Below are 26,042 nucleotides of genomic sequence, written 5' to 3'. Positions count from 1 at the left end.
TATTTACTAGAATTAATGTAATGTAATTTAATGCAATGTAAACTCCCCCTGAGAGGCTTTACCTGGGCAGTGTGTCAACGTAGGGATCACTGTGAAAAGAGGAGATTTTAGAAAATCTACGTTAGGAAGTGATTTGACTTTTCAGGATCAGTTTCATTTAGATCACTACTAATGCTGACTGTCAAATGCTAGTAATGAAAAATAAAAGCAGATCTGTGAATAAATAAGAGTCAGTGGGTAAGGGTCTTACTGCTGGGCCATGATGAGGGGGATGCTGGGGCTGTTAGACCGTAGCGGCGATGCTCTCTCCCCGGTTCTGCTGTTGAACATGGGCAGTGTGGACAGAGGAAGAGGAGGAGTGCCACGGTCTCCTGCCATGTTCCTCAGCTCATCTGTGTTTCCGAGAATAGTGTGGTGGTGGTACAACTGAATCCTGCAGAAAAGTGGATGTACAGAACGTTAGTTTTGTTTAAAATATTTTGTTTAGTTTTTTGCTCTGATACCCTTTAACCATTAAGAGAAAAATATATTTTGTCTTCAGAAATGTGTTAAGAATCTAAAATATTGGCTTTTTAGACATTTTGGACATCTGGCTGTGAGTGTGTAACTATTTTGTTTTTTTTCTTATCAATGCAAAAATGTTTTATGTATAAGTCTGGCAACAGTGAACAACATTTTGTACTTACTGGTTTGTCCTTGCATTCCTTTTGGCCCTATGAAAAAAAGAATAATGCGTCACCTTTGTGTCACAGTTTATCAGGATCAATCAAAAGCTGAAATTGGCTTTGAGTATTTGCTTCAACAGTGAGTTCACCCAGATAACAGGAATTCTTAAATTCCTACTCACACCCAGTGGAAGGGTTAACCACTAACCCTAACCCTAACCCTAGTAGGATCCATTAGAAAGCTACCCTAACCCTAACCCTAGTAGGATCCATCAGAAATCTACCCTCACCCTAACCCTAGTAGGATCCATCAGAAAGCTACCCTAACCCTAACCCTAACCCTAACCCTAGTAGGATCCATTAGAGAGCTACCCTAACCCTAACCCTAGTAGGATCCATTAGAGAGCTACCCTAACCCTAACCCTAGTAGGATCCATTAGAAATCTACCCTCACCCTAACCCTAGTAGGATCCATCAGAAAGCTACCCTAACCCTAACCCTAACCCTAACCCTAGTAGGATCCATCAGAAAGCTACCCTAACCCTAACCCTAGTAGGATCCATTAGAAATCTACGCTAACCCTAACCCTAACCCTAGTAGGATCCATCAGAAAGCTACCCTAACCCTAACCCTAACCCTAGTATGATCCATTAGAAAGCTACCCTAACCCTAACCCTAACCCTAGTAGGATCCATTAGAAAGCTACCCTAACCCTAACCCTAGTAGGATCCATTAGAAAGCTATCCTAACCCTAACACAAAATTTCACCAAATAAACACAGCTATCTAAATGGCTACTCCACTAGTGGTTCAAAATAGATACATACACTCCCTCTCGTCTGCAACACATGATGTAGGCCAGCAGGGTACACAGGATGATGGCAAGGATCAGGGGCACGATCACTGTCACAATGTAGTCTGGGAAATAGTCTCTGCTCGGTGGAGACTCAAGGGGGATGAAGTCACCTCCAGCCTCCAGAATCCCCGAGCCCACCGTGGGAGCAGGTGGAGTCGGCTCCTGCTTTGACAGATCAAACTGCAGGGAGAAAAAGGAGAGCCAGTTTTCTGTCATATAAACTATGAGATACAAAGGCACAGATGACAAGATTGTTAGTGTGCTTTCAATTGATTAAGTATCCTAAATAGGGCTATAGTGGTTGTCAATCTGGGGGTCAAGACACCTTCAAAGGGTCACAAGTTTAGTTGTATAGCACCTTTCAACAACAAGGCAATTCAAAGTGCTTTACATGAAACATAAAAGGCCCTAAGAAAACTAGAAATACCACCTTGTGGTTGTATGCCTCCGCTAACTAGTCAAGTTGCAGTTTACATCCATGACTGTCCAGACTCATAATATCTGTAGTGAAGACTTTGAAGGAATTAAATAAAAGGTATTAAGTGTCTTGAGTTATGGCCAAAAACATGTTATGTGAGGTCACAGCGACCTTGACCTTTGACCACAAAACTCTAATCAGTTCATTCTTGAGTCCAGTGGACGTTTGTGCCAAATTTGAAGAAATTCCCTCAAGGCGTTCCTGAGATATCGCATTCAGAAGAAGGGAACGGACGGACAACCTGAAAACATAATGCCTTCGGCCACAGCTGTCACCGGTGCAGAGGCATAAAAAAGGAGCATAAAAATAGGATTTAAAAGGAGTAAAGTTAAAAAGAAGATAAAATAAAGGCATGCCCTGGTAGCCGACTGGTTAAGACACATGCCACATAACCGCTCGATTCCAGCAGCGGACCCTTGTTACATGTCTTTCCTTGTCTCTGTCTTATCTCCCCTCCCTTCCTGTCACTGCCCTACCGTTGCTACCTGATAAAGGCATAAAATGTCCAAAAAAAACCCTACATATATAAAAAGAGGTTAAAATAAGGTAAAATAGAATAAAACAGATTAAACAGGAGGATGAAATAACAGTGCAGTAAGATAAATACTCCCAAATGTAATTTCAAGAAAAATCTGAAGAGCCGCGAGATTAACAGGATAAGGAAGAAAAATAATATAAGACCATTTGTCTTTCTTTTCTCTAACCTTTCATTTTAGTCATTATGCATCACGGCGCTGGAACGCCCCAACCCTTGCAGCTTTTAAATCCAGATTGAAAACCTTATCGTTCTCAAGAGCTTTAACTACATGTTTTTAAAACTCAAGGTCTTATTATTATTGTATTATTATTATTTTTAATATTTTTATTTATTCATTTTTATTCTTTTACTCTTTTATTTTATTTCTTAATTATTTTTTATTTTTATTTCTATACAGATTTTATCTCTTTTATTCTGCTCTTTTCCAATTGTGTTGTTTTAACTTTGTATTGTGCTGCTGTAACTTCTCTGTACAGCACCTTGAATCTACCTCTGTGTATGAAACGTGCTTTGTAATTAAAACTGCTTTGCCTTTTTCTGATGAAATAATGTAAAGTTTAACCTCTTCCAGCCTCTTAAAAAATCTAAATATTGAAAATATTGTAAATGCAACACCCTGAAAATGACTGTAAACTCGTTGACATGCGCAATGTGTCATTTAAAGAGGCCATAAGATGAAAATGTTGCAAACCACCGGTCTGTGAAATATCAACAAATATTAAAAAGCCTATGTTGATATCTTCAAATTGGTTGTTTTTGTCTGATAAGCATTTTGAAAAAAGGTATTCAATTTACACTACATAAAATAGAGAAAAGCAAAAGGACTAAAATTAACAGCTTGAATCAATTATCAAATAGAAGATGATTCATTTTCTGTTGTGGTTTCCAACATTTTTGGCTTGTTATCCCTCAAAACAGATCAGTGAGGACATGAAACAGGTCAGTGAGGACATGGGCTGTGAGTTTGTCAGTTGACTGATTTTCCCTCATTTGATTGATTTTTAGGGGTCACACAGGTGAAAGTATCTGGTCTTTCACAAGAAAAAAGCAAAAAAAAAAAGAGATAAAAGTCAGAAATATAATTATTGTTCTTCCTTATCCCTTTTAATCATTTTCTGACTCCTCAGATTTATTTTGGGACCCCTTGGTTGGGAACTACGGGACTAATCATTTCAGGACTAATCCCTAACCTCTGCCATTTAAATAGAAGGACTTATACCAGAAATATTACACTAAATTCCTTCATAAAAGTCACATTACAAACTCTGTATTGCTCATAATTCACACCACCATTCATATGTCTTTTCAGCCCTCACCAGCTCAGTCTTGCACCATGTGATACAGTTGCTGGGGATGCTGCAGAAGTTACATTCTCCAGGGATCTTGACTTTGGCCCCCGCTTTGCACTGCTTCTCATGCTCTGCTGTCAGCACCCTCAGGAGACAATCTGAGAAAAACTGCTCCGACCCCACCTTCACATACACACTGACACAAATCAGATTTTAATAATGGAACAGTCATTTTAAAGCTATAAAAGTTACAGTAAGCTGGCAGAAAACTCTCTTTTTACCCTTCAAAGTGGCCTGCAAGAGGGAGGGGAACTCTGCCGCCACGGTCGAGAGCGTTGGTGATGTTGACAATTTCCAAAGCCTCTGTGTCCCACAGCTTCTGTAAATCCTGCTTTATTTCATCCTGAACAGGAGAGGGCAGCACCTTCTCAACCTCTCTCAGTTTGATGAAGAACTCAGCTTGATAGGGCAAGATCCCCTCTGTGAGTGAGTGCAACGGTGTACGACATGTCATTTCTACAGTCATTGTGTGAATTTTGTCCCATATACTCCTTTATTATTACTATACCTGTGCTATGGATTTGTGATAATAATTTAAATCATACATACCTGCTGTTACTTTGATTACGAGAATTTGTCTGGCTGTTTCATAGCTCCGTTTGTTGACGGCATAAATCTGTCAGACAAAGGATGAGAGTTTATTAACCCTTACATACTGTTCCTACTCTGACTCTTCACAGTATCCTCTCATAATCAGACTCTCTCTCTCTAGTCCAAACTTCTAAACCACAAATTTTTCATTCATAAATACCTCATCAGTCATTAATAAAAAAATTGGGCAAAATGGGTGATTAATCCTTAATGAAGCTTTCAGAGAGCAGAGAGTGTATTCTTTAGGTTTTACATTATTTGTTTATGGAAAAAAAACATTCACAGTCACACCCTATTATGGTCGTATGTTACAAAAAACAGGGGAACATAACAGCCGTCATGATTTCAATCAATTTTGAAATTCAGCAAGATTTTTGAATGGTAATTGTAAAATTTCTGAATAAGTACAGGTCAAATCTAACTATTGATGTATAAAAATATGTATCAGCTGCACAAATTTTTTAAAAAAGTTGACATAAAAAGTTGGAACATTTCAATTTTTTGTATATTCTGTGTCACTTTGAGAAAGGCCATATAATTTCAGGCTAAACGAGAGGGGTTGAGGTGATTTTACTGCTCTCAAATGTCAAATTTATACTGTACACAGTATAGTTATACTGTGTAATAGAAAAGGTGCCTAATTAAAAAGGCAGTTTCCAAATATTTAAAAATGTCACTCTCAGATATTCTTTCACTATTTGTTTCTAATGTTTACTGCATCCTTGTTGTTGTGTTTGTTTACTTATACTTTGCATTAGTTATCTATTTCCTACATTTCCCAGACTGCCCTCTTTCTTAATAACATAATATAATATGTGTTTTGAATCAGATAGAGTACAGTAGAGCTGCAATCTTTGATTGAATCCAAAATGTGACATGTTTTCCATAGATATTATATTCTGTTTGATTGAGACTATGGTGCCACTTCAGAGACTTGTATCTCTTCTTCTTCTTCTTCTCTTCTTCTTCTCTGACAGGTTTCTTCATGAATGTTTGATGATGATGCAAACCCCCCCCCCAAAAAACAGCAGCTCCAGAGTGAAGCCCGACGCTTTTGTCTCTAAGGGTCTGACAGCAAAACCTGACATTTACCAATGATGTTTCATACAGCTGAATAATTTTCAGATTTGTCTCTATTGTAGCTGCGCTGGAAAAATTTCACTATATGCATTATCCACCAGAATGAAAGTAAGAATATTTACCATCAAGCATTCTCATTCAGGTTTGTGTCACTGTTAGTGTGACTGCATACCTCAATTATACTTTTTCCAGGAGATACTGGTGTCCCATACAGGAAGCCGTTATCATAGGGGTGCCTTTGGGTGAAGCGGAGCCACTCTGGGAGGTCTGGGAAATTCTGCCTGTTGCACTTAAAAATCATGGGGTCATCATACAAGCGGCCAGCTATACAACACACAAAAGGGGAGAAAAGAGAGATAAATACAGAAAAAATGCACTAATGTACTACATGTTTATCTCTTAAATGTGTTTGATAATGAAAAGCTGGTGAATTGCTTATGATTCAGGCTCTTACGGTAGAGTTTTGACAGAGGTTCAAAGTCATTCTGAAACGTCTCTCTCATCAGCTCATATGTAAATAACTTCCCCACAGGAATGGTAAATTTGATCTCTGCATTGGCCCCAAACACACTGACAGCACAAACTATGTGGAAGTGGAGAAAAAAAAAAAAAAAGCACCAAATGATTCAGCTGAATGATTAAAAATGGCAAAAAAACCCCAAACAAACAACTTAAACTTTAAAATATGACAACATGCATGATGTTCTAACAATTAAGCCTACAATCCTTGACAGCTGATATCAGGACCAAATGTAAATAACACAAACTAGATACTATCACAAAGGCAAGAACCTGGCAGTATTGTATATTACATGAAGTTAAATAACGTCAGGAGTAAACTTGCCTGTTAAGAAGAGGACCCAGCTCCTGCAGCCTGCCATCTTGTTTTGGCCTGTGATTGACAGAGCCAAGCGGAGAGGGGCTTGGTCACAGAAAAAGACATGTCAGAGCTATTTTTGCCTCACACACACCTAATGATATCCGGAAGGGAGTCTGTGAGTCTGAGTGTGAACGTGTGGAGTAAATGAAGAGCTGTATTGATCCTTCCGGTGATATAAAATCACATTCCTGAAGTAACTAAGTACATTCACTCAAGTACTGTACTTAAGTACAAATTTACTTGAGTATTTCCTTTATACTTGACTCCATTAAATGAATCTGATGGCTAGAATTACTAATATATTTACTTTGAAGATTTTACATACAAAACATGTAATGAACAAGCAGTTAAAACCAATCCAGCTACAACATTATATTATATATCACTTTCAAAAGGGGAATTCTGCTGTAGGGTTACTTTCATTTCTGATGTTTTCAGTATATTTCTGATAATACTAATAATACTGATGTACTTCTGCTCAAGTAAAGGTTCTTCTTCCACTCTTGGCCTAATCTATACATTTCTTGTGTGTCTTGTGTCATTTCTAAAAGTGAGTAATGAGATTACTACTCCATGTGAGGATATTCGTGACTGTTTTTGTATCCACATTTTCACTGCTTTTTCTTTTTCCGCCTTCCTCGAAGGGGTAAAGGAGACAATAACAGCAATTTCAAAGATATACTGTATACATAATAAATAAATACTAAAACATGCTCACACAACAACAGCTATAACTATTTTTGTCTCTCTGCTGCAACTTTATTTATTTATTTGCACTGGGAAGTGTGCCTGAAGCAGCAAAAAGAAGTACAAGAACAAGTGCACAGTATTAGAGCTGCAACTAAGGATTGTTTTCAATACTGATTAATCTGCTGGTTATTTTCTCGATTAATCGGTTAATCGTTTGTTCTATAAAACACCTGAAAACAGTGAAAAATGTCCTTCACAGCTTCCTAAAATCCAAGGTGACATCTTCTGGTTTGTTGGACCAACAGTCCAAAACCCAAAGATATTCAGTTTACTCTCTCATATGACTAAGAAAAGCAACAAATCCTCACAAATGATGTGGCTGGAACTGATGATTATTTGACATTTTTGCTTTAAAAATGCCCTAAAGTGATTAAACTATTATCAAAATAGTTGCCAATTATTTTTCTGTCGATCGACTAATCTATTAATCGTTGCAGCTCTACATACTATAGATAAGTAACCGTAGAAAACTAGTATACTATACACATTATCAGTATGAAGCACTGAAAAATAAATGGCAGGTACTAAATCTAGAGCTGCAATGATTAGTCGATTAATTGATTAATTAATCGACTAATCATTTTTGATTGATTAATCATTTTGAGCATTTTTTTTAGGAAATAAACGTCTAAATTCTTTGATTCCAGCTTCTTAAATGTGAATATTTTCTAGTTTCTTTAGTCTTCTATGACATTAAACTGAATATCTTTGGGTTGTGGACTGTTAATATAAAACAAGTCATTTGAGGACATCACCTTTGGCTTTGGGAGACAGTGAGTGACATTTTTCACCATTTTATGACATTTTATGCACCAAACAACTTAGCGATCGATGAAGAAAATAATCGATAGTTGCAGATAACTAAATCCATCATACACCGTAAACATAGAGACTACAATGTGTATTGAGACACAAAATATCACCAAAAAATGATGAAATGGGGGCTGATTTGAGGGAATGGTGGGTACAGTGTCTTTTTTCTGCAGATGTCATATTGCAGTGATAAAGTTTTTTCTACTTTATATATTGAGATAATACTTTTATCCTTCACTTCACAATTTGCTCACTCAGTCACTGACTCAAGGACATTGCTGTGCTAATCCACAGTTTTACTACTAATAAACTGTCATAGGGAAGCTAGCTGCAGCTGTAGATGGCACCACTGTTACACTGAAAATGCACATCCTGTTTGAAAAGAGTCCTTTCAGGAAATACGATATTCATCTAGTTATGTCCTTCAGACTAGACCTTCATCTGCTGTGAGATAAAGGTGAATATGATAGAAAGGGGAAAGTGGGTTTTTTTTTTTTCCTATGTGTGAGACAGCTGCATGAATGTGCTGGCCTTGCAGATAAATCCGCCCCCGTAGAATTCAGAAACCGTAAACGGTGTGGGTAGATACAACCAGCTCTCAACCCCCCAAAAAACGGGAAATGCTTTGTCTACCTTCAAAGATAATGTTTAATGTATGTATCAGCTACAGATGCAGAATGCAGGAAGCAACAATGTGGCCCGCTAATAACGGATGTGTTATTGGCCAAGGAGGTTTGACGTGCCCGACAGTCTACTGGGTCCTAGTGCTAGTCGAGTTCCCTAACAATCACAGCTACTGTACATCAGTTTGATAGCCTGGGGCTCCGAGACTTTTGAATGACTGGTAAGTGATCATTATTTTATGTGAGTGTTTAAAAAAAATAGGATTTTTGTATTATTGTTTGTGAAATTGCACTTATAGGTTAGGAGGGTGGTGAAATCTGGTCTCTGGACTGTTTTATTGCGCTGACGTGATGCTTATTTTTCTTGGTTGGGTGTTCCATATTCAAGTGCATTATTATAAGTATGATTTTAATTTTGATAAAAATAAAAACAGAAATAAAAAAAATGAGTGAAATTTTTAACATAGTGGTTCCCAACCTTTTTTTTGTCCTCTGCAGTCCTGTCAGATGACTACACCTACACCACATGTCATGTTCCAGATGTATCTGTTTAATTTTAAAATTGATGTTTGTACAATATTTTTATATAAACTTGAACAGTCAGTGTTTAGGTCAGTTTATCAAGTTTGCATTCCTACCTCTACCATTTAGAGAAGTTTACCATTTATCCACTACTTTTAGCTTATGAATTATTTTACCATTACCTTTACCTAAATATTGAATGATTTAACCATTCAAACATTACTTTTGGCTAATTATTTCAACCTTTTATTCATTATGTTAAGCTTATTCGTCATTATACCATGACTTTTACATAACTATTTGAGCCATTCATCCATTACATGTAGCTTTTTCAAACATTTATCCATCAGCTACTTTTAACTATCAATTTTAACTGCTATTTAACCATTATACACTAACGGTTAACCTACTTTTAGCTTATTCACCATTTTACCATTAGGCCACCTAACTATTTGAGCCATCTATCCATTAGCTATTTCGACCATTTATTCACTATTTTAAGATTCGTCATTTTACCATTATTTTTACCTAAATATTGATTGATTTAACCATTACTTTTAGCTATTTCAACCATTTATCCGTTACTATTGGCTAACAATTTCAACCATTTAGCCACTATTTAAGCTTATTCATCATTTCACCATTACTTTTACATACATATTTCAGCTATTCATCCATTACTTTTTACCAATTTCAAACATTTATCCATGACGTTTAGATAATTTCAACTGTTGTATCCACTGACTACTTTGAGCTATTTCAACCATGTATCCACTAACGGTAACACTTAGCTTATCATTTTACCATTCCTTTTACTTCCCACCTAACTACTTGAGCCATTTATCTACTACTTTTAGCTAACCTGCATTATTTCAACTTGTTATCCTTTACTTTTAACTGTTTTTACCATTTATCTACTATTGTTTTTTCGTGATTTCAACCATGTAAAGCAAGCTATAATTATTTTTTTAAATCTATTTCAGCCATTTTACCTAACGTTAGCTATTTCAACATTTTATCCACTAATATTACTTTTACTTTACTATTTCAACTGTTTATCCAGTACTTTTAGCTATTCCAACCATTCATCCAAGACTATAAGCTTTTTTCCGCCATATTTTAGCTATTTTAACTGTTTATACTTTACTTTTAATGTTAGCTCATTTAACAGTCCTTAGGCTATAACTAACTAGTTTTCATGTGGGCCACTTTCAATGGCAACATGTAGCATCAAGGTATATATTTTTAATCAATCAAGTCATAATCTCTATATTTTTTCAGATTGGTTAAGTTAGTCCACATGGCAACTGCTGAGGGACCCCTTGGGGTAAGTACTCCTGTTTGAGAATCACTGATTTATAATATATGTGAAATGAAATACCTAATACTCACAACATCACATACATTTATGGTTGAAACTCCTCTCAGGACTGTATGCAGTAATGGCCCATAGTACACTAGAGAGGCAGAGATGGACGGGCACTATGACCCAGCGGCTGCCTCCTCCATGCAGCAGCACTCTGCCGCTACGAGAGGAGGACCAGAAATCTGCAGCTCACAGAATGAAGAGATCAAAATGATGCTGCCTGTAAAAAGGGATTAAACGTAAGCAATCTGTCGTCAGCTGCGGTAAATCCGCGGCTCATTACTGTTCTACTTTTCTGTGCAAATATTATTGTTATTATTTTTTCACCGCTAATGCAATTATCCATGAGGGTTAGGTTTGCATTGTTGTAACTGCAAGCGAGCTAATGACAGATGCATCGTGCTCACTTTCTCCGTTGCATTGGACGAGAATTGCAGCGGATGCAAGCAGGCCTATAATACGATCTGTTGTTTTTGTTTCTCCCCATCTGCCGGTCTAGTCTGGGCGCCACCTCGCTAGAATCGGCTGCTGGTGGATAATACAGATTTGCCAGCGGGAGTTGAGAAAGGAGACATGCCGTCGCTGAGCATCCGTTGCGACGCTTGACTGACCATGATGAAGACCGAATCCACATCCAAGAGCACCGGCTCTGGCTCCACGCTCAGGAGCCCATCCCCGCACAGAAACGCGTACGAGGCGGGGATGCAGGCCCTGAAACCCGTCAAAGACAATTCTGCAAACGGGGACATGCAGGAGGGCCCCCGAGGGCGCAGGTACGGCTCCAACGTGCATCGTATTAAAAACATGTTTCAGCAGATGCAGACCACATCCCCAGCCGATGCAGAGGGAGAGGAAGGCGCCAGGAACAACGACAAAACGGTGCGCCTCTCCCTCCCCAGAGCCGGGAGCCTGAACGAGAACGTGGACCACAGCGCGCTGCTGAAGCTCGGATCCACCGTGTCCGAGCGCGTCAGCAAGTTCGACACCAAACCGGAGAACGGGCACCAGCGGGCCTCATCACCCAGCTACTCCAAGCTGCAGGAGACCCGCCGCATCTTCGAGCAGCAGCAGGAGAGACAGCAGCAGGAGAAGCTGGCCACCACCAGAGTCCTGCTGAAGACAGACAAGGCCTCAGGCTTTCAGGATGGCAGGTTGGATGTGGTGGCTCGTTTCAATGGCAGCACAGAGTCCCTTGACAGCCTGGACACCAGTGAAGCAGTGTCCCCAACAGTCAGCCAGCTCAGTGCTGTGTTTGAACGGGCAGCCGAGCTCCGGAACAACCTCCACCGCCTCTCTTCTACACCACCGCTCCCCTCCAGGGGGGTCAGCACCAAGGTGGGTGTGTTGAACTCAAAAATAATCACAAAGAGGGTCAGTGCCTTTGCAGCAGGCAACCAGGAGGAAGAACTAGGCAATCTGAAGGACCAAGAGGGGCCTCCAAGGGGCCCCAGGGGGAGGGTGTCTCCCCCTTCTGAAAGCGTTAATGGGGGCCAAAGTGCTTCATATAGTGAATTTTCCAGTACTGTAGGAGAGCCAAACGAGCAGAGAGAAAAGACTGTTTCAGATGCAGGTGTTGAGGCCAAAGCTGAGGTCACATTTGAGGAACACTCTGGCGCCAAGCAGCCCAGCAGCAAAACACTGCAAGGTGATATCCACATCTCTGCGGAGAATGGACAAACTGCTGCTGAGAAGCAAAGCTCAAAGGGCGGCGAGATGAGGGACGGGGAGAGGGATGCAGAAGAAGAGGACGACAGGACGCTCAGAGACGACCAGTCGGGCCGCGACTCTGTGGATATCAGTACCTACAGCGCGGTCGGGGAGGACTTTGGAGGAAGCCAGGTGGATGAAGAGGAAGATGAGGGCGATGACCGCTACGAGCCCGAGTCCAGCTGTGTGGAGATTTCTGGGCTGCCTGCTGAAGAGGACCCGCCCCCTTCGAGGAAGATCCGCTTCAGCATGGAGCCCATCAAGGTGAGGAAATATGCACTGGAAAAAAAAAAAAACACATAGAATTAATATAAACAAGATATGCAAACATGAAGATGTTATCATTCAGACAAGACCCACAGTCTAATTAGGCTGAGGTGCAGATTTCTGAATTGTAATTTTGTCCCTATTGTGGTGTGTGTTTTGAATTTTTCTTCCATTCTGTGTGTCGAGAGGATGGTTGAACTTGACCTTAAAGCTTATCTGCTGCGGTACAGTGATAGCCAGCACCACTGTCAGCTGTTTTAATGAACTCACTCAGCTTTTACCGGTGTCAGAATGATGCTGACATTTTGATTTTACCCTGTTTCAACATGGGGCTTTGCACATTACTAACACCCTCCCTCCACAGTAGCCAGTTGCTAACGGATGGCCCTGCATTCCAACTGTGCAGCTGACATGGGCCCCAAAAGAGCCACTATGTAGATACTTATCTGAAATGCAGTGGAAGCTGCCTCTGTAAATAATTGCTGGTGGAAGAGGAACAGAAAGGGCCAGGATAATTAGACCTGTTTTTTTTTTTTTTTTTTAGAGATGTGGATACTCTGCTGTGACCAATGAAAGGTCAGCGTACAGTGTAGGGGGAGCTGAGTGTTTTTGTGTGTTTGAGTATAGAGGAAGTGAGTAAAAAGACTGTGATCTCCTCTTGGGCCAGTCCGATGTGTGTGTGTGTGAGAGACAGAGAGAGAGAGAGAGGAGATATGAGGAGGAGGAGGTAGTGTTGATTCTTAGTGTCTGGGGGTGGTGTAATGATCCGTAGAAGAGCATCAGATCCTCTCCAGCTCAGTCTCGCTGCTCTGCTCTGCCTTTAGGTCTGTCTCCGCCAGCTGAAGTGGGCCCTGACATTGTGCATCACACACATTCCCTCACGCAGAAAGCCATTTCAGTGACTAAGGGCTCCTGTCCTGTATTGTGACCAGTCAAGTCGAAAGTTGCTTGTGCTCTCTCCCCATCATTGCACATTGTCCAGTTGTGCATATTCACTAGAGCCTGAGCCTGAGAGTTTTAAAAAAAAAAACAAACAGATAATGACAAATAGGCTGATTTCTCCTTTTTTCAACAACATAAAGAAAATACTCAAATTTGGCTATAAAAGAGTATCAACTGACGCAAAACAATTTAGAGCTGAACAGGGAATTTCAAAGGAATAGTTTGATGCTTTGAGAAAATACACATATTTGCTTTCTTGCTGAAAGTTAGATGAGATTGATGCCACTCTCGTGTCTTTATGGTAAATAGGAAGCTACAGCCAGAAGTTGGTTAGCTTAGCTTAGCACAAAGACTGGAAACAGGAGGAAACAGCTAGCCTGGCTCCATCCAAAGGAAAACTAAATCAGAAAACCAGCTCCTCTAAAGCAAAAGATGTCAAACTATTCCTTTAATATCTAACTAGCTTATCTTAGACGATGGTATGTATGTGTGTTTAAATGTGGATCCTGAAAACATATTTTATCAGCTCTCTTAGTGAGAGTGACGTCCTACATTTAAACATTATTTTCTGCCAGTGTTCGAACTGTTTCGGTTATTTCACATCAGAGGTTTCTGCGTTTCTCTCTGCTCGTATGGTTTGAAGAGACTGAGGCTCACTTGTTAAAAATGTGATGTCACGTAATTCTTTGCACAAATCGGGATTAAGCAACATTCAAATCAGAATCTGATGACAGCTGATGGGTTGTCAGTCTGGGTCGTCACTGTCAGTCAAATCCGATCAGTCCACATCTATAGTCTCCTGATGAAGCAGCTTACCAGAGTTTGAGTGTGAAATTCTTAATATCTTTAAACTTTGATTACTGTTTATTTATGTTGCTCTGCGTCATAGAGAAGCAAAAAAATGTACAATCTAACATTTGTGACTAAACAACCAAACTGAATTTTATTATTTATTATTAAGCTACAATTTAATCACATTTGATACTTTAACAGCTGATTGTAATTGAAGTGGTTTAATTCTGATGGCTGCACTGAAATATGTGGTGTCACATTTTTGCAGCAGAGCCCCATCCACCTCAAACTAGAGAGAAACCCACAGGCAAAATAAATACAGTATAGCTAATGTGAAACCAATTGTGTTCTAATTTCGGCATATGATAGTGTGTTTATGAGGGTCCCCGTCGCTCATATGCACTATTTTTGTGATTGGCAGTTGATGGTGGAAAAAGACGCAAACAGTGCAGGTTACGAAATATTCATAGCTTTGCAAATGTTTCTATGAGGAAGGAAGTGCATTCAACACGCGCCAAGGATGGACACCATGAGTTTTGTTGAGAAACGATGAAAGTACATGAAAACTCCTCAGGGTACCGTTAAATCTTAAATAATATCTGTAAATAAAAACAAATAAATGTTTTCAAGCTTGAATGAAGAAACATAAGAGTGAGAAATGCAGCCTTTAAAGCGTTTATGTACAGTAATTTCTATGAGCGTGTGTGCCAATTATATGCAAATACTCTTATATCTGTGATAAGCCAATACTAGGCTTTAATATCCACCCAATGTTTGGATCATACAGACTGTGTCCGCCATGCTGAAAATCCCATCAATCCCATATAAATCACGTCTGAGCTCAGTATGCCATTGTAATGCAGGAAGAAAAAGGAAGAAAAAAAAACCAAAACAGACTTCTATCACATTATTTTATCCTCAGGAGATCAAAGATGGCTACCCGGAGGAAGCATTATGTATGGTGTGATAAAGAAGTCGTAACTCATAGGCTTTGATGAAAAGCAAAATTTGGTTGTGACCCTGCAGCCATCATCGGAGAATAACCTCCTACTGAGTCCTTTCACACTGTATCAGTGTGGCCTTTGTTATGGAGATTGATGCAGGGGTGGATGAGAGTAAAGAGGAGGGGGGGGGGGGGGGGGTAGTGAGGTCAAATGGGAGGGGCATTATTATGCAGCTCAAATGTCATGCGACTGTATAACTGCCAGCTCTTAAGTCACAGTGTCAGTTGGTTTCTCTCCCAAACAGGAAGTGCCCATTTTTAGTGCATATTTCCCCTCTGTGCAACAATTCAGCTTTTGGCCACAATTAAGTCTTGTTGTGGTGATGGCGGTTGGACGTCTGGGCGCATGTCTTTCTTTGTCCCCCGATTTTACACCGAACACTTCTCACTGTCTGTCTGTCTAGCTGTCTCCGTCCTCCTCGAACTGGCAAAAATAGCATTTCTGCTTCGGGTAGAGTTCACACTAGACCCTTTGTTTGCTCCTCCTGACACTTTTTCTCTCGCTCCTTCTTTTTTTCCCTTTCGCTCTTTGTCACCAGTCTCCTACTGTTAGTAAAAATAGCAGCATTGTTATCGTCACAGACTTGCCTTGCTTTTCAGGGCCACCTCCTCGCCGAACACAGGAAGCGGCCTCTCATGTCTTAATTATTCGTTGAGCTTGTTTGTTTTGGCTTCACGTTATATCAGTTCAGTATCAGTATACTACTGTGTTTCATGATGTAGTCATGCCATGATTTTTAATTATTTATCCTTTTGTCGGAGGAGAGCTTTTTTTTTTTAAAAAAAGCGTAAGATAATCTCCATTTGATTTGTGCTGTGTTCCCCCCAAACTAGAAATAATCAGATTTATTTTTCATGCACCAGAATCACCTTGCTCACTCATCACCTTGCCTACTCTAATACTTTTTACCCCCCCCCCCATCACCATTGTCACACACACACACACACACTTTCTTGTGGGTTTCTGCTACCTACGCAACTCTGAACAGCAGTCCTGCCAGCCTGCTCAAAGAACACCTATGATTTTCTTTCACACTGTGTCATTAACACAAACAATGACTGTTCTTATACAGTAATAATCTGAAGGTGTTGAATTATGACAAAAACAGACAGAGGAATATCATTTTTTATTTTTAAGGTTACTGTCACAAACTGCAAAATAGAGAACATTAATGGCCAAAATGCAACCATCGGTTTGTGTTATAGCTCGGGTCAGCCATCGAGGAAGTACCCAGGGAGAGGTAATGCATCACCATATGTCAAGGTATCCTCAAACTGTCTATTACTTAGACTCAGCGGTCCTGCAGTATTTCATACAGTGCATTACTCACAGTGAGGAGGGGTGGGAGACCAGACAGATTATCAGCAAGGTCACACTGCCCCACTTCTCAGTCCTGCAGTGGTGGTGGTGGGTTGCACGCATTTGCATGATGTGCCTGCAGTTACAGTTACTGCAACAAGCCGTGTTATGAAATGTCTCGGTCATGATGTCTGAGAGCGGTTTTGTCTCGTCTGCCATAATCATGTCAGGCTTGGGAAAAAAAACAAAACAATAGACGCTGGTTACAGTGATCTGTGAGGCTGCACCTGTATGGAGCGGTGAAGGTTTTCATCTTCAGTTTTACAGCTTGTCTAGTTCTGATAATACTGCATGGATCCCCAGGGATGAGAAATTAAAGGATAAGGATGATGCTATTCTGTATTTTTCTTATTGTCAATACCAAGACTAAAACCAGCAATGTGTTAGTCCGGCTCTCAAGACTATCCTGTGTGTGGCGCTACAAGCCTCAAGCTGATTTGTTCCAACTGAAGACTCAAATCTTTAAAAACAGGTTACAAATACATACTTTCATCTTTAATAAAAAAACAGTTAATAATTTCCTTTAACAGCTGGGCCATGTAGATTTAAACAAACATTACTCAGATTTGAGTAAACATGCATTTGTCGGGACTACTTTCAGATGCAAAACTATACAAATAATTAACTAGAGTCGCCATTCATGGCAATGACGGAAGATGTCACCCAGTGCAACAGTGTTTTTAATAGTTTTGGGACTTTTGGTTTTGGTATTTTTATGGGATTTGTTTACAGTAACAAAAATATAGAATATACTTACAAAAAAAGCCAGAGAGGAAGGTATAGATATAATAACTATACAAAATAACTAAAAAACTATATATATTGTAATAATATAGACCTGTATAGACGTCAACGTGCTTATGTGCAAAGCAATTTAACATGTATATACATATAAAAAAATTAAATACATAGAAAATGTATAAAATGCCTCCTCCTATTCACAAGGTAGGATTGTGGATTGGAAGAGTCATAGTAACTATAGTAAATTATAAAATACAATGACTACAATGTAAAAAAGATAGTATGAATAACAATATATATACAGTTTACAGTGATATACAATAAACATATAAAACATCATATAGTTATATAGTTGCTGTATCATTCCACATATTATAGCATTATTCAGTCCTCTGTGGCTGACCTTATTATGCTGCCGTGTCTCTCCCCAGGGTCAGTGCTAAGCCTAAACATGACTGCTGACCAAAGACTGGCCTGCCAAAATAGACAGGCTCTGGTGCCATGCAACCGTTACTATGACAAACCCATCATATCCATTTTATTGGCTGGGGTAGAGTGGTCCAACGTGATGGCAGCCAGGGCGACATCCTTATTTTCTGCCTGCGTGTTGCACATCTGGGATCTGGATTAACCCCCAATTTTAGGAGGATTTAGAAGCAATTACCTGCCACTTCGGCTCTGGACATTTGTAACCTGTGGTGGTTGGGAAAGTAATTAACGGTGGTGTTTTTGAGCTGTTGAAGAGGAAAAGTGCAATCATTATGGCTTCTTTGGGTCTACGAATGTGTTATGACAGTGTGATTAAGCATCACCCATACATTCTGGCTCTAACAGGCTATATCATATAATAGTGGATTATAATTCCAGCATGCTAAGGGCAGTGAGACTCCCTAAGATTGTAGGAGCAGCTGTTTCTTTATGCATGTTAATCACCTTAATTCACTTCAGAATTCACAATCAAGGTAAAAACAAGGCAGCAACCTCGGGGGCTGCAAAATGAAGCCAACGCCGAAGTGCCAAAAACTGCAGTTCCTCAAATGGCAACTTGAAGCTGGCTCCAAAAAGCGAGTCAATCCCCATAGACCCCCATGTTAGAATGCCCAACTTTACAGCAGAAATAATACAATAATGTTTACAGCCTGGTAGAAAAAATGGTTTTGGTCTCTATAGCTAATTTCCCTGTTCAAGACAACTGTACAGGGGGTGAATTTTTATATAACTCACCTGTTTAAATTTGATGAAGGCTTAAAGTTATGCATAATTAAGGGTGTGGCTGCTTTGAGTGACAGATGGGTGCTATCACAAACATTGGTTATGTAAGGTAACTATGGCGTAACCCCAGATTCACAGAGTATTGGTGTAGCTGTAGCGAGCCGTAGCAGTCGCTATTTCAGTGTGTTTTCAGTTCATGAAGGTTAATTCTAAGATTTTGGTCGCCTAAAAAGTCTTGTTCAGCGTTTGGTTGTACTAGAAGACCCTCTAGGGAGTCAGATGCTCAGTTTTTTCTGTATATTTTTTGCTAGCAAAAATTATCATTAGCATTATCACAGTTAACCATAGACTGTAAATGCACCATGCTAACTAAGTTAGCAGCTGACAGCTAGCAGCTAGCATTAGGGTCAGCTCCACCCTCTTGTCCAAATATGGTCACTTTTGGCTCCAAAAATTCAAGATGGCGACTGTAAGAATGCAAACTTGAGTCTTCAAAACGGGAGTCTGTGGTTTTGAGTCTGGCATTGCCATCTTGGACACATAGGTATGGCAACACCACTTGGACAAATCACTTGTTGTCACTACAGGATTTGAGTCTGTCAACTGTAGATTTTACATGTGTTTTTCACAGAATAAGAATTATTACATAAAAGGTTTGGTTCATATTCAAATTCTTTGGCAAAATGCAAAACTGTACTCATTCAGTAATGTACTTGAATATCTTTGTCTGAGCTCCCCTCCATATATTGATATAAAAAAAAACATGCACACACACACAGTGTGATGTGATCTTTTGAAATGTAATGGAGATGGTTACTGAGTTAATTACTCTGTTCCTACATGAACTAAACATTTTTATATAATAACTCATATTCTGTGAAAAATGTGCATAAAATCCACGGTTGACACTCTGATCGTGTAGTGACAGACTCAAATCCTGTAGTGACAACGTGTGGTTTGTCCAAGTGGTGTTGCCATACCTGGCTGTCCAAGATGGCGGATCCGCACGTGCACGCACGAATCAAATCCACGGTTGACTCAAATCCTGTAGTGGCAGAGTCCAGCGGGTGACGTCATGGTTACTACTATTAATTATTAACAGTCTATGGGTAAAAACAGAGAATAGCAGTGCAGCTGGAAGAAACTGACGTGCCAGAAAAATGTTGGAACAACAGCAAGAATTATGTGAATAATGAAAACGATGGAAAGTTGGGTGCTACAGAATGTGGAGAGACAGAGTGGAAACTGTTGTGAAAAAACCAGTGGCACCACCCCCACACACATCCTATTGGCTGGATCCAAAATTAGATCTGTTTTTGGAGAGTCAAGAGGGAAAGAAACACAGCAGTTGACATGCTGCTGTGGGCTGTGGGGGGTGGGGGTGGGTGTATTGACTCCCTAGTTAAAACCACCACAGCTTTAGTCCATCACATCCTAGCTAGGGGGCCATCAAGATGGAACCACACTGTAGGAGAGCTGAAGCCTTGAGACCAGCTCTATCATTTAGCCATCTCTCTGTCACGACAACTGCATTGTAAAATGGTAGTTGTCACTTACTGGCTTTTTTAAATACCTTTTACAGTCCCAAGTGGGTGCTCTTTATAGACACAAACACAATCTGTTAGCTGGTGAGTGGCTCTAGCTAGCTGCCCACAGAGCTTTTGTAGGACATCCCAGGCAGCTAGTAGCAGAGGGAGGGAGGAAGGGAGTTTCCTGGCCATCTGTTAGCTCCTCTGACCTACTATCTGCCACAACTGGAACAGCGTCCTTCTCCAGCCCTGCCCACCCCCACCGCCCTGCCTTTAATCCCAATGTTTGTCTTCCAAAGATAGCCACCTCACTGTTCAAGGAGTTCATCTACTACTCTGCATACTTAGGTCAGGTTGGGGTGAGAGGTTGCATCATGCGGGATCCCATTAGTGTGTCTGCCCTGCGTGGAATTATCTCACAGAAGAAGGGAGAAAATCTTCTTTGGAAAGTGAAAGTGTTAATTCTACTGTATGTCATACATGATTGTAGCCTGGTCTGCATCACGGCACCGCTCCTGAAACTTGCCCCAGGGCTGCGGGTCACGACACACATCCGACCACGGCTGTGTTTTTCCAGTGCCACGTTAAACGCTGCTGAACCTCGTTTTGATTGTCTTCAGTGTTGTGGGCGTAAAAATGAGGGCACCACAAGCTACCAGCTGTGGCCTCTTGATCTTTAAACTCAAGGAGTGGAGCGGCGCCACGTGAGAGCGTCACACTGGGCATGCAGGCTTGTAATGCACTGTTGTTGTTTTATGCTCTGTTACTTATGATACAAACAGTGTATTTTGTGTGTCTGTAATCCACATTCTGCTAATCCCTCTAAATACAAAGGTAACCTAAATCAAAAGCCATTAGACTTCAGTGCTGATGTCAACTGAAACTGCAGTTCGAATAATGGTTATTTTCATTCATTAATCTTTTGATTACTTTTTCAATGAATCATTTAGTCTATAAAATATCAAAAAATATGGTAAAATGCCTATCATAATTTACCAGAGCCTGCATTTAAGTTCTCAAATTGCTCACCAACGGTTGAAAACCCTAAAGATGTTCAATTTACTGTTATATGAAACAGAAAAGGTGCAACAGTTACTCACATTTGAGGGGCTGGAGTGTAAATGTAACTGCTTGGCAATTTTGCCTGATAAATTACTTAATAATTGACTGATATCAACATCAGTTATAGGAATAGTTAATAGTAACATTTTGGCAAATATGCTTATTACCACTCTCAAGTCCTTGCAGCTGGTTAGTTTAGCTTAGCTTAGCATAAAGACCAGAAATAGGGGGGGAGCAGCTAGCACTGGCTCTCTCTGGAGGTAGTAACATCCACCCACCAGCAACTTTATAGCTCACTAATTAATAAATTACATCTTGTTTGTTTAATCTATATAAAAAACTAAGTGTAAAAACGTCACATGGTGGTTTTATGGGTGGTTATATATGCCAGACTATTTCTTGGGCAGGCACAGTGACCGGAAGTGTGACAGGAAGTTATTGTGTGAATTATTAGTGAGCTTTAGCGGTAGGAAGATTTTGTTACCTTTGGACAGAGCCATATTTTCCAAAGTGTCAAAATAAGTACTTAAATTTTATGTCTGTGAATTGATTAGTCATTTCAGCACCAAATATTAAAGTTACATGATTTTCAGTAAATTCCTTATTAGAATCAGAAACTGGTTTATTGCCAAGTAGGTTTGCACATACAAGGAATTTGCCTTGATGTTGATAATATTCATTGTAAAGAAATTCACTTATAAAAATGGCATCATTAACAGAATAGTTTGACCCGAGCTAAACTCGAAAGCAGCATGTAATTTTTACGCTAGAGTTTGAGGAAAAAAAAATCCGACCACATCATCACTTGTGTGAACAGACAGTGATTTGGCTCACGGCCATAGCATTGTAAACCCTATTCCTATGGGTGAGGAAGGCTTAAAAGTAGGCGCAGAGGCTTGTACAGTGTTCAATGATGCATGAAAATACAATAATACTGAATAAATCTCAGAGAGGAGGGGCTGGTTACATTTCAAAGGCACTGTCAAAACTGACAAGCTCTTTACTGTGGGGTTGCCAGGGAGACGGGGCCTATATGACTGCAGGGTAGCACTGAAGCTACGAGATGCTACTTTGTAACGCAGATGGACGCGCTAAACGTCCGAAAAAGAGTGCGAGAGATGCACGGAATAAAGTAAAGAAAGACTCAAGAAAAAAGGTGTTAAAATGTTGCAGCAGTGAGAGGGAAAAAAAAGGGATTATTAAGTAAGTATAGAAGTACAGAAATTCAATCAAATAAATCAAAGAATGTGTAAGAGGAGAGTGTCCAGCACTGAATTAGTGTGGCTACTTGAGCATGCAAGGTGGTGCATGCATAATCATCTTGGAAGACTGAAAGTGAGGCTTTTAAAGACTCCGCTTACTCTCTCTCCCTCTCTGTGTGTGTGTGTGTGTTTGAGTGTGTGTGTGTGTGTGTGTGTGTGTGTGTGTGAGGCTTGTGAGCAGCAGCTGCAGAAGGCCTCCATTAGCATGCTGGAGGTGGTTATGTAAACTGTCATGCTGTTAGACCAGAGTGAATGTGGGAAGTCGGGCCCTGAAACAGAGGCCTCTGTCTTCATGAGAGCAACTTTAGTGGTTCTGATTAATTCTCCCCAGTGTGTTTGATACAAATTACCGCTGTGAAACGATACAGATCGAGGAAATGCTGCGGCTGTCTCATTTGAAACGGTCAATAAATTTGAATTGCATTATGTCTGCATTACAGTGCTGGTCAGTAATGATCAAACCATGTATCCGGCTTGTCTGTCTCAGCTGTTTACATCGCCAACGCTCTGAGAGTTTGCAAACATATTTGATAGAAATTTGAAGTCAGTTCAGAAACTTCTCCACTGAATACATCATGTCCATTTTCCATTTATATTAGCAAAAGCAGAGGGCTATTTCAGGTTTCAAAAAAACACTCCATACTGGATTTAAAATATATAACAATTCATGCACATCTAAAAAAAACACTGCAGTGTAGTTTGCTGTGGATATGCATTTATTCACTTGTTGTTAAGTCACAATCCACAACCTTTCCTTGAAAACAAATCTGCATTTTTGCAGCGATGTGATTCAACATTTACTATGTGTCCCCCAGTGTGCAGAGGAAGTGATATGTTTTCTGTTTTCAGTTGCAGTTACTATATTTGGACTAAATGCGGGAAGAACTGGGTTGTGGGAAGGAGCGCTGATAGCCTCTGTGACTGCAGAGACAAGAGAGGGTCACCCGAGAAACTGAAACCTCACCAGAGGAAAATCCAAGGAGAGATATGTTACTGCTTGGGAAGAGCAGTGCAAAAACACAACAGACAGGACCAGTTATCCCTGAAGATAGTACTCATTTCAAGAAGTAGTTTGCTTTCTTGCAGAGAGTTTGATGAGAAAATTGGTAGCACTCTCATTTCTTTCAGTTAAATATGAAGCTACAGCAAGGATACGGTTAGCTTAGCTTATCATAAAGATCGGAGGCAGGGGGAAACAGCTATCCTCGCTCTTTAAACATGTAAAACCACAAATTATCATATGTTTTTGATGTGAATAACCAAACATGATGTAACATGTTAATAATTGAGATTTAGAGGTGCTGGTAGGTGGATTTTTTAACTTTTGGACAGAGCCAGGCTAGCTGTTTCCCTCTGTTTGCAGTCGCTAAGCTAAGCTAAGCTCAGCTAAGCTAACTGTCTACTGACTGTAGCTTCATATATACTGTAACTGAACAAATATGAGAGTATTATCAATCCTCTCATCTAACTTCTAGCAAGAGAGCAAATGAGCTTATTTCCTCAGAATGTGCCTTTCTTAGGGAAATTCCTGAAACTATGCACCATTACAAATATTGTGAAAAGAAAATTCCCATCACCTCCCACGGTCTTGAACACAGAGGTTTAAGTAATTGTGATACTCAGCCTAATGTAGCGTGTCTATTTCCTCCTGCAGGTGTTTGCCACCTATCCCAACGAGGACTATGACAGGCGTAATGAAGACGTGGATCCCATGGCAGCATCTGCTGAGTACGAGCTGGAGAAGAGGGTGGAGAGGCTGGACCTGTTCCCCGTGGAGCTGGAGAAAGGTCCTGAACATTATAAAATTACCTAAAAAGCCCGCTTTCTATTCCCAGTGCTCATCTGTATTCAGTCAAATCCTATGTGTACAAAGCTACTTACAAAAAGACTTGGGTCTGCTCATACAGTACAAATATTTCTAAGCATTTGGGTTGTTTGCACAATATTGGGAATCTGAATATAAGAAATTTGACAGGCTGTCGCTGTATTTGAAAATGAATTTTTGTATATGTGATTAACCTCCCACAGGACAGTTTGATTCTTCCTTTCGGTCTCTATTTGAAGCCAAATGAAACAACTTTTTGTTATTACTTATGTAAAAAGGCCCACAATGTTCACCAGCTGCCTTCTGTCAACCCTCCTGTCTCCCACAAGGCACACAAGTGCGATGGTGCAAGTTTTACCTTCCATCTCTCCTCAGTGAGCCATACTTCCAACATCTCTTCAACATTATGGTGCATTAATATATTTATAGAAGACTATATTTAGACTTGTGTACAGGGCAGGTTACACAGGATGCCATATGTGACCATGTTGTGTATAAATGATGTGCAGCTGTGTATTCTGTCCACATTCATCACATCTGGACAAAACAGAAATTCCAGTTATTGGTGAAAAAGAGAAATGGTGTGCACAAATTATCAGAGCATTACACCTCAGGCAGGAAATCAGGGTGTTATCATTGACTCTGATCTAACTGTCAAGCCACGTACAAAGAATTTAATTAGAACAGTGTTCTGTTCTTTCAATAATGTGCAATGATCAGACCTTTTCTTTTTCCTCAAGATACAAAGAAGCTTGTTCATCCTTTTTTTTTTTTTTTTACAAGCACGCTCAACTATTATAATACGTTGCTCTCAGGGATCCCCAATAGTTCCATAAATTAGTTACAGCTCATACATAATGCTGCTGTCGGTGTTAAAAGATACAAAGAAAAGAATTCACATCACTCCTGATCCTTGCATAGCCCCCAGTTAGGATTGATTTATGATCCTACTACTTATTTATAAATCTTTTCATGGCTGCTGTGGTTGTTGTGCTGCGATAATATGCTGCATGTCCCTGGTAGACCTCTCGGATCCACAGAGTCGCTGCTGCTCACCGTACCAAAAGAAATCAGACAAAGCTTGAAGCTGCCCTCTGCAGCTTTGGACCCAAACGCTGGAACAGATTCTCCCGCTGTATCTGAGGACAGCAATGTCAAACTAAAAAACTCACCTCAACTCGTATTATTAATTTTTGATTATTCTCTTTTTCTTTTTGAACTGTATAGATGTATGCAAGCAAGTTTAACTGTTTAAATTAACTGCTCTTTCTACTTGTTTATAGTTGTTTTCTCTTAATATAAAACACTTTGAGCTGCAGTTCATGTACAGGGCCTATATAAAGTTTATTAGGTCAATATATTAAAGATCAACCAATGCAGGATTGTTGAGGCTGATATTGATATTTGAGAGTTTAAAAAATCTGATGATGATTGGGCAATGTTAATTTTCTTTACACAACCCATAATATAGGTTTCCTTAAAGTTGTTTTTTAACAACTACAATCAAGAATTGTACTGGGAAAGATGTTTTACAGTTGAAAAAAACTTGTGACTACTATCTGCTGGAGGAATTATAGAGTCATGACACTGTTCCAAAACATATGTTAGCCTTTCCATACTTGAATTTCTTGTTATTTATTGGCGGACATATACGCCAATAGCTATATATCTGCATTGAGCTAATATTGGCCTGACTGATTTATCGATAGGGCTCTACTATACAGTATATATTTCATTGCATTTTTATATATATTTATATTGTACTTCTGTAAGATCAGTTGATTCATTTGTAAGTGGAGTAATACTGTAGATTTACCTAATTTGCATTTC

The 26,042-nt window shown here is 39.8% G+C and overlaps 2 protein-coding genes across 2 annotated transcripts in view; one reads left to right on the top strand and one right to left on the bottom strand.

The window, feature by feature from the left end:
* sgca (sarcoglycan, alpha) overlaps positions 1-10,684 on the bottom strand; it is a 13,186-nt gene extending 2,502 nt beyond the window's left edge. Inside the window, exons 1-11 of the mRNA XM_044337885.1 lie at positions 10,549-10,684; positions 6,401-6,478; positions 6,011-6,139; positions 5,729-5,880; positions 4,435-4,501; positions 4,107-4,305; positions 3,853-4,021; positions 1,492-1,700; positions 687-713; positions 251-433; positions 63-89 (exon numbers count right to left, since the gene is read on the bottom strand). Coding sequence (XP_044193820.1) covers positions 63-89; positions 251-433; positions 687-713; positions 1,492-1,700; positions 3,853-4,021; positions 4,107-4,305; positions 4,435-4,501; positions 5,729-5,880; positions 6,011-6,139; positions 6,401-6,437 — 1,199 coding nt within the window. The 5' untranslated portion in view covers positions 6,438-6,478; positions 10,549-10,684. The remainder of the gene's footprint in view (positions 1-62; positions 90-250; positions 434-686; positions 714-1,491; positions 1,701-3,852; positions 4,022-4,106; positions 4,306-4,434; positions 4,502-5,728; positions 5,881-6,010; positions 6,140-6,400; positions 6,479-10,548) is intronic.
* Positions 10,663-26,042, top strand: part of LOC122971300 (neurabin-2-like) — a 23,964-nt gene continuing 8,584 nt past the window's right edge. The window contains exons 1-3 of the mRNA XM_044337884.1: positions 10,663-10,749; positions 11,010-12,481; positions 24,042-24,174. Coding sequence (XP_044193819.1) covers positions 11,123-12,481; positions 24,042-24,174 — 1,492 coding nt within the window. The 5' untranslated portion in view covers positions 10,663-10,749; positions 11,010-11,122. The remainder of the gene's footprint in view (positions 10,750-11,009; positions 12,482-24,041; positions 24,175-26,042) is intronic.

This window comes from Thunnus albacares, chromosome 20 (assembly GCF_914725855.1).
Source record: "Thunnus albacares chromosome 20, fThuAlb1.1, whole genome shotgun sequence".
NCBI classification, from domain to species: domain Eukaryota; kingdom Metazoa; phylum Chordata; class Actinopteri; order Scombriformes; family Scombridae; genus Thunnus; species Thunnus albacares.
The sequence above is the reverse complement of the archived record's forward strand: the minus strand, read 5'-3'. Positions and strand labels throughout refer to the sequence as shown.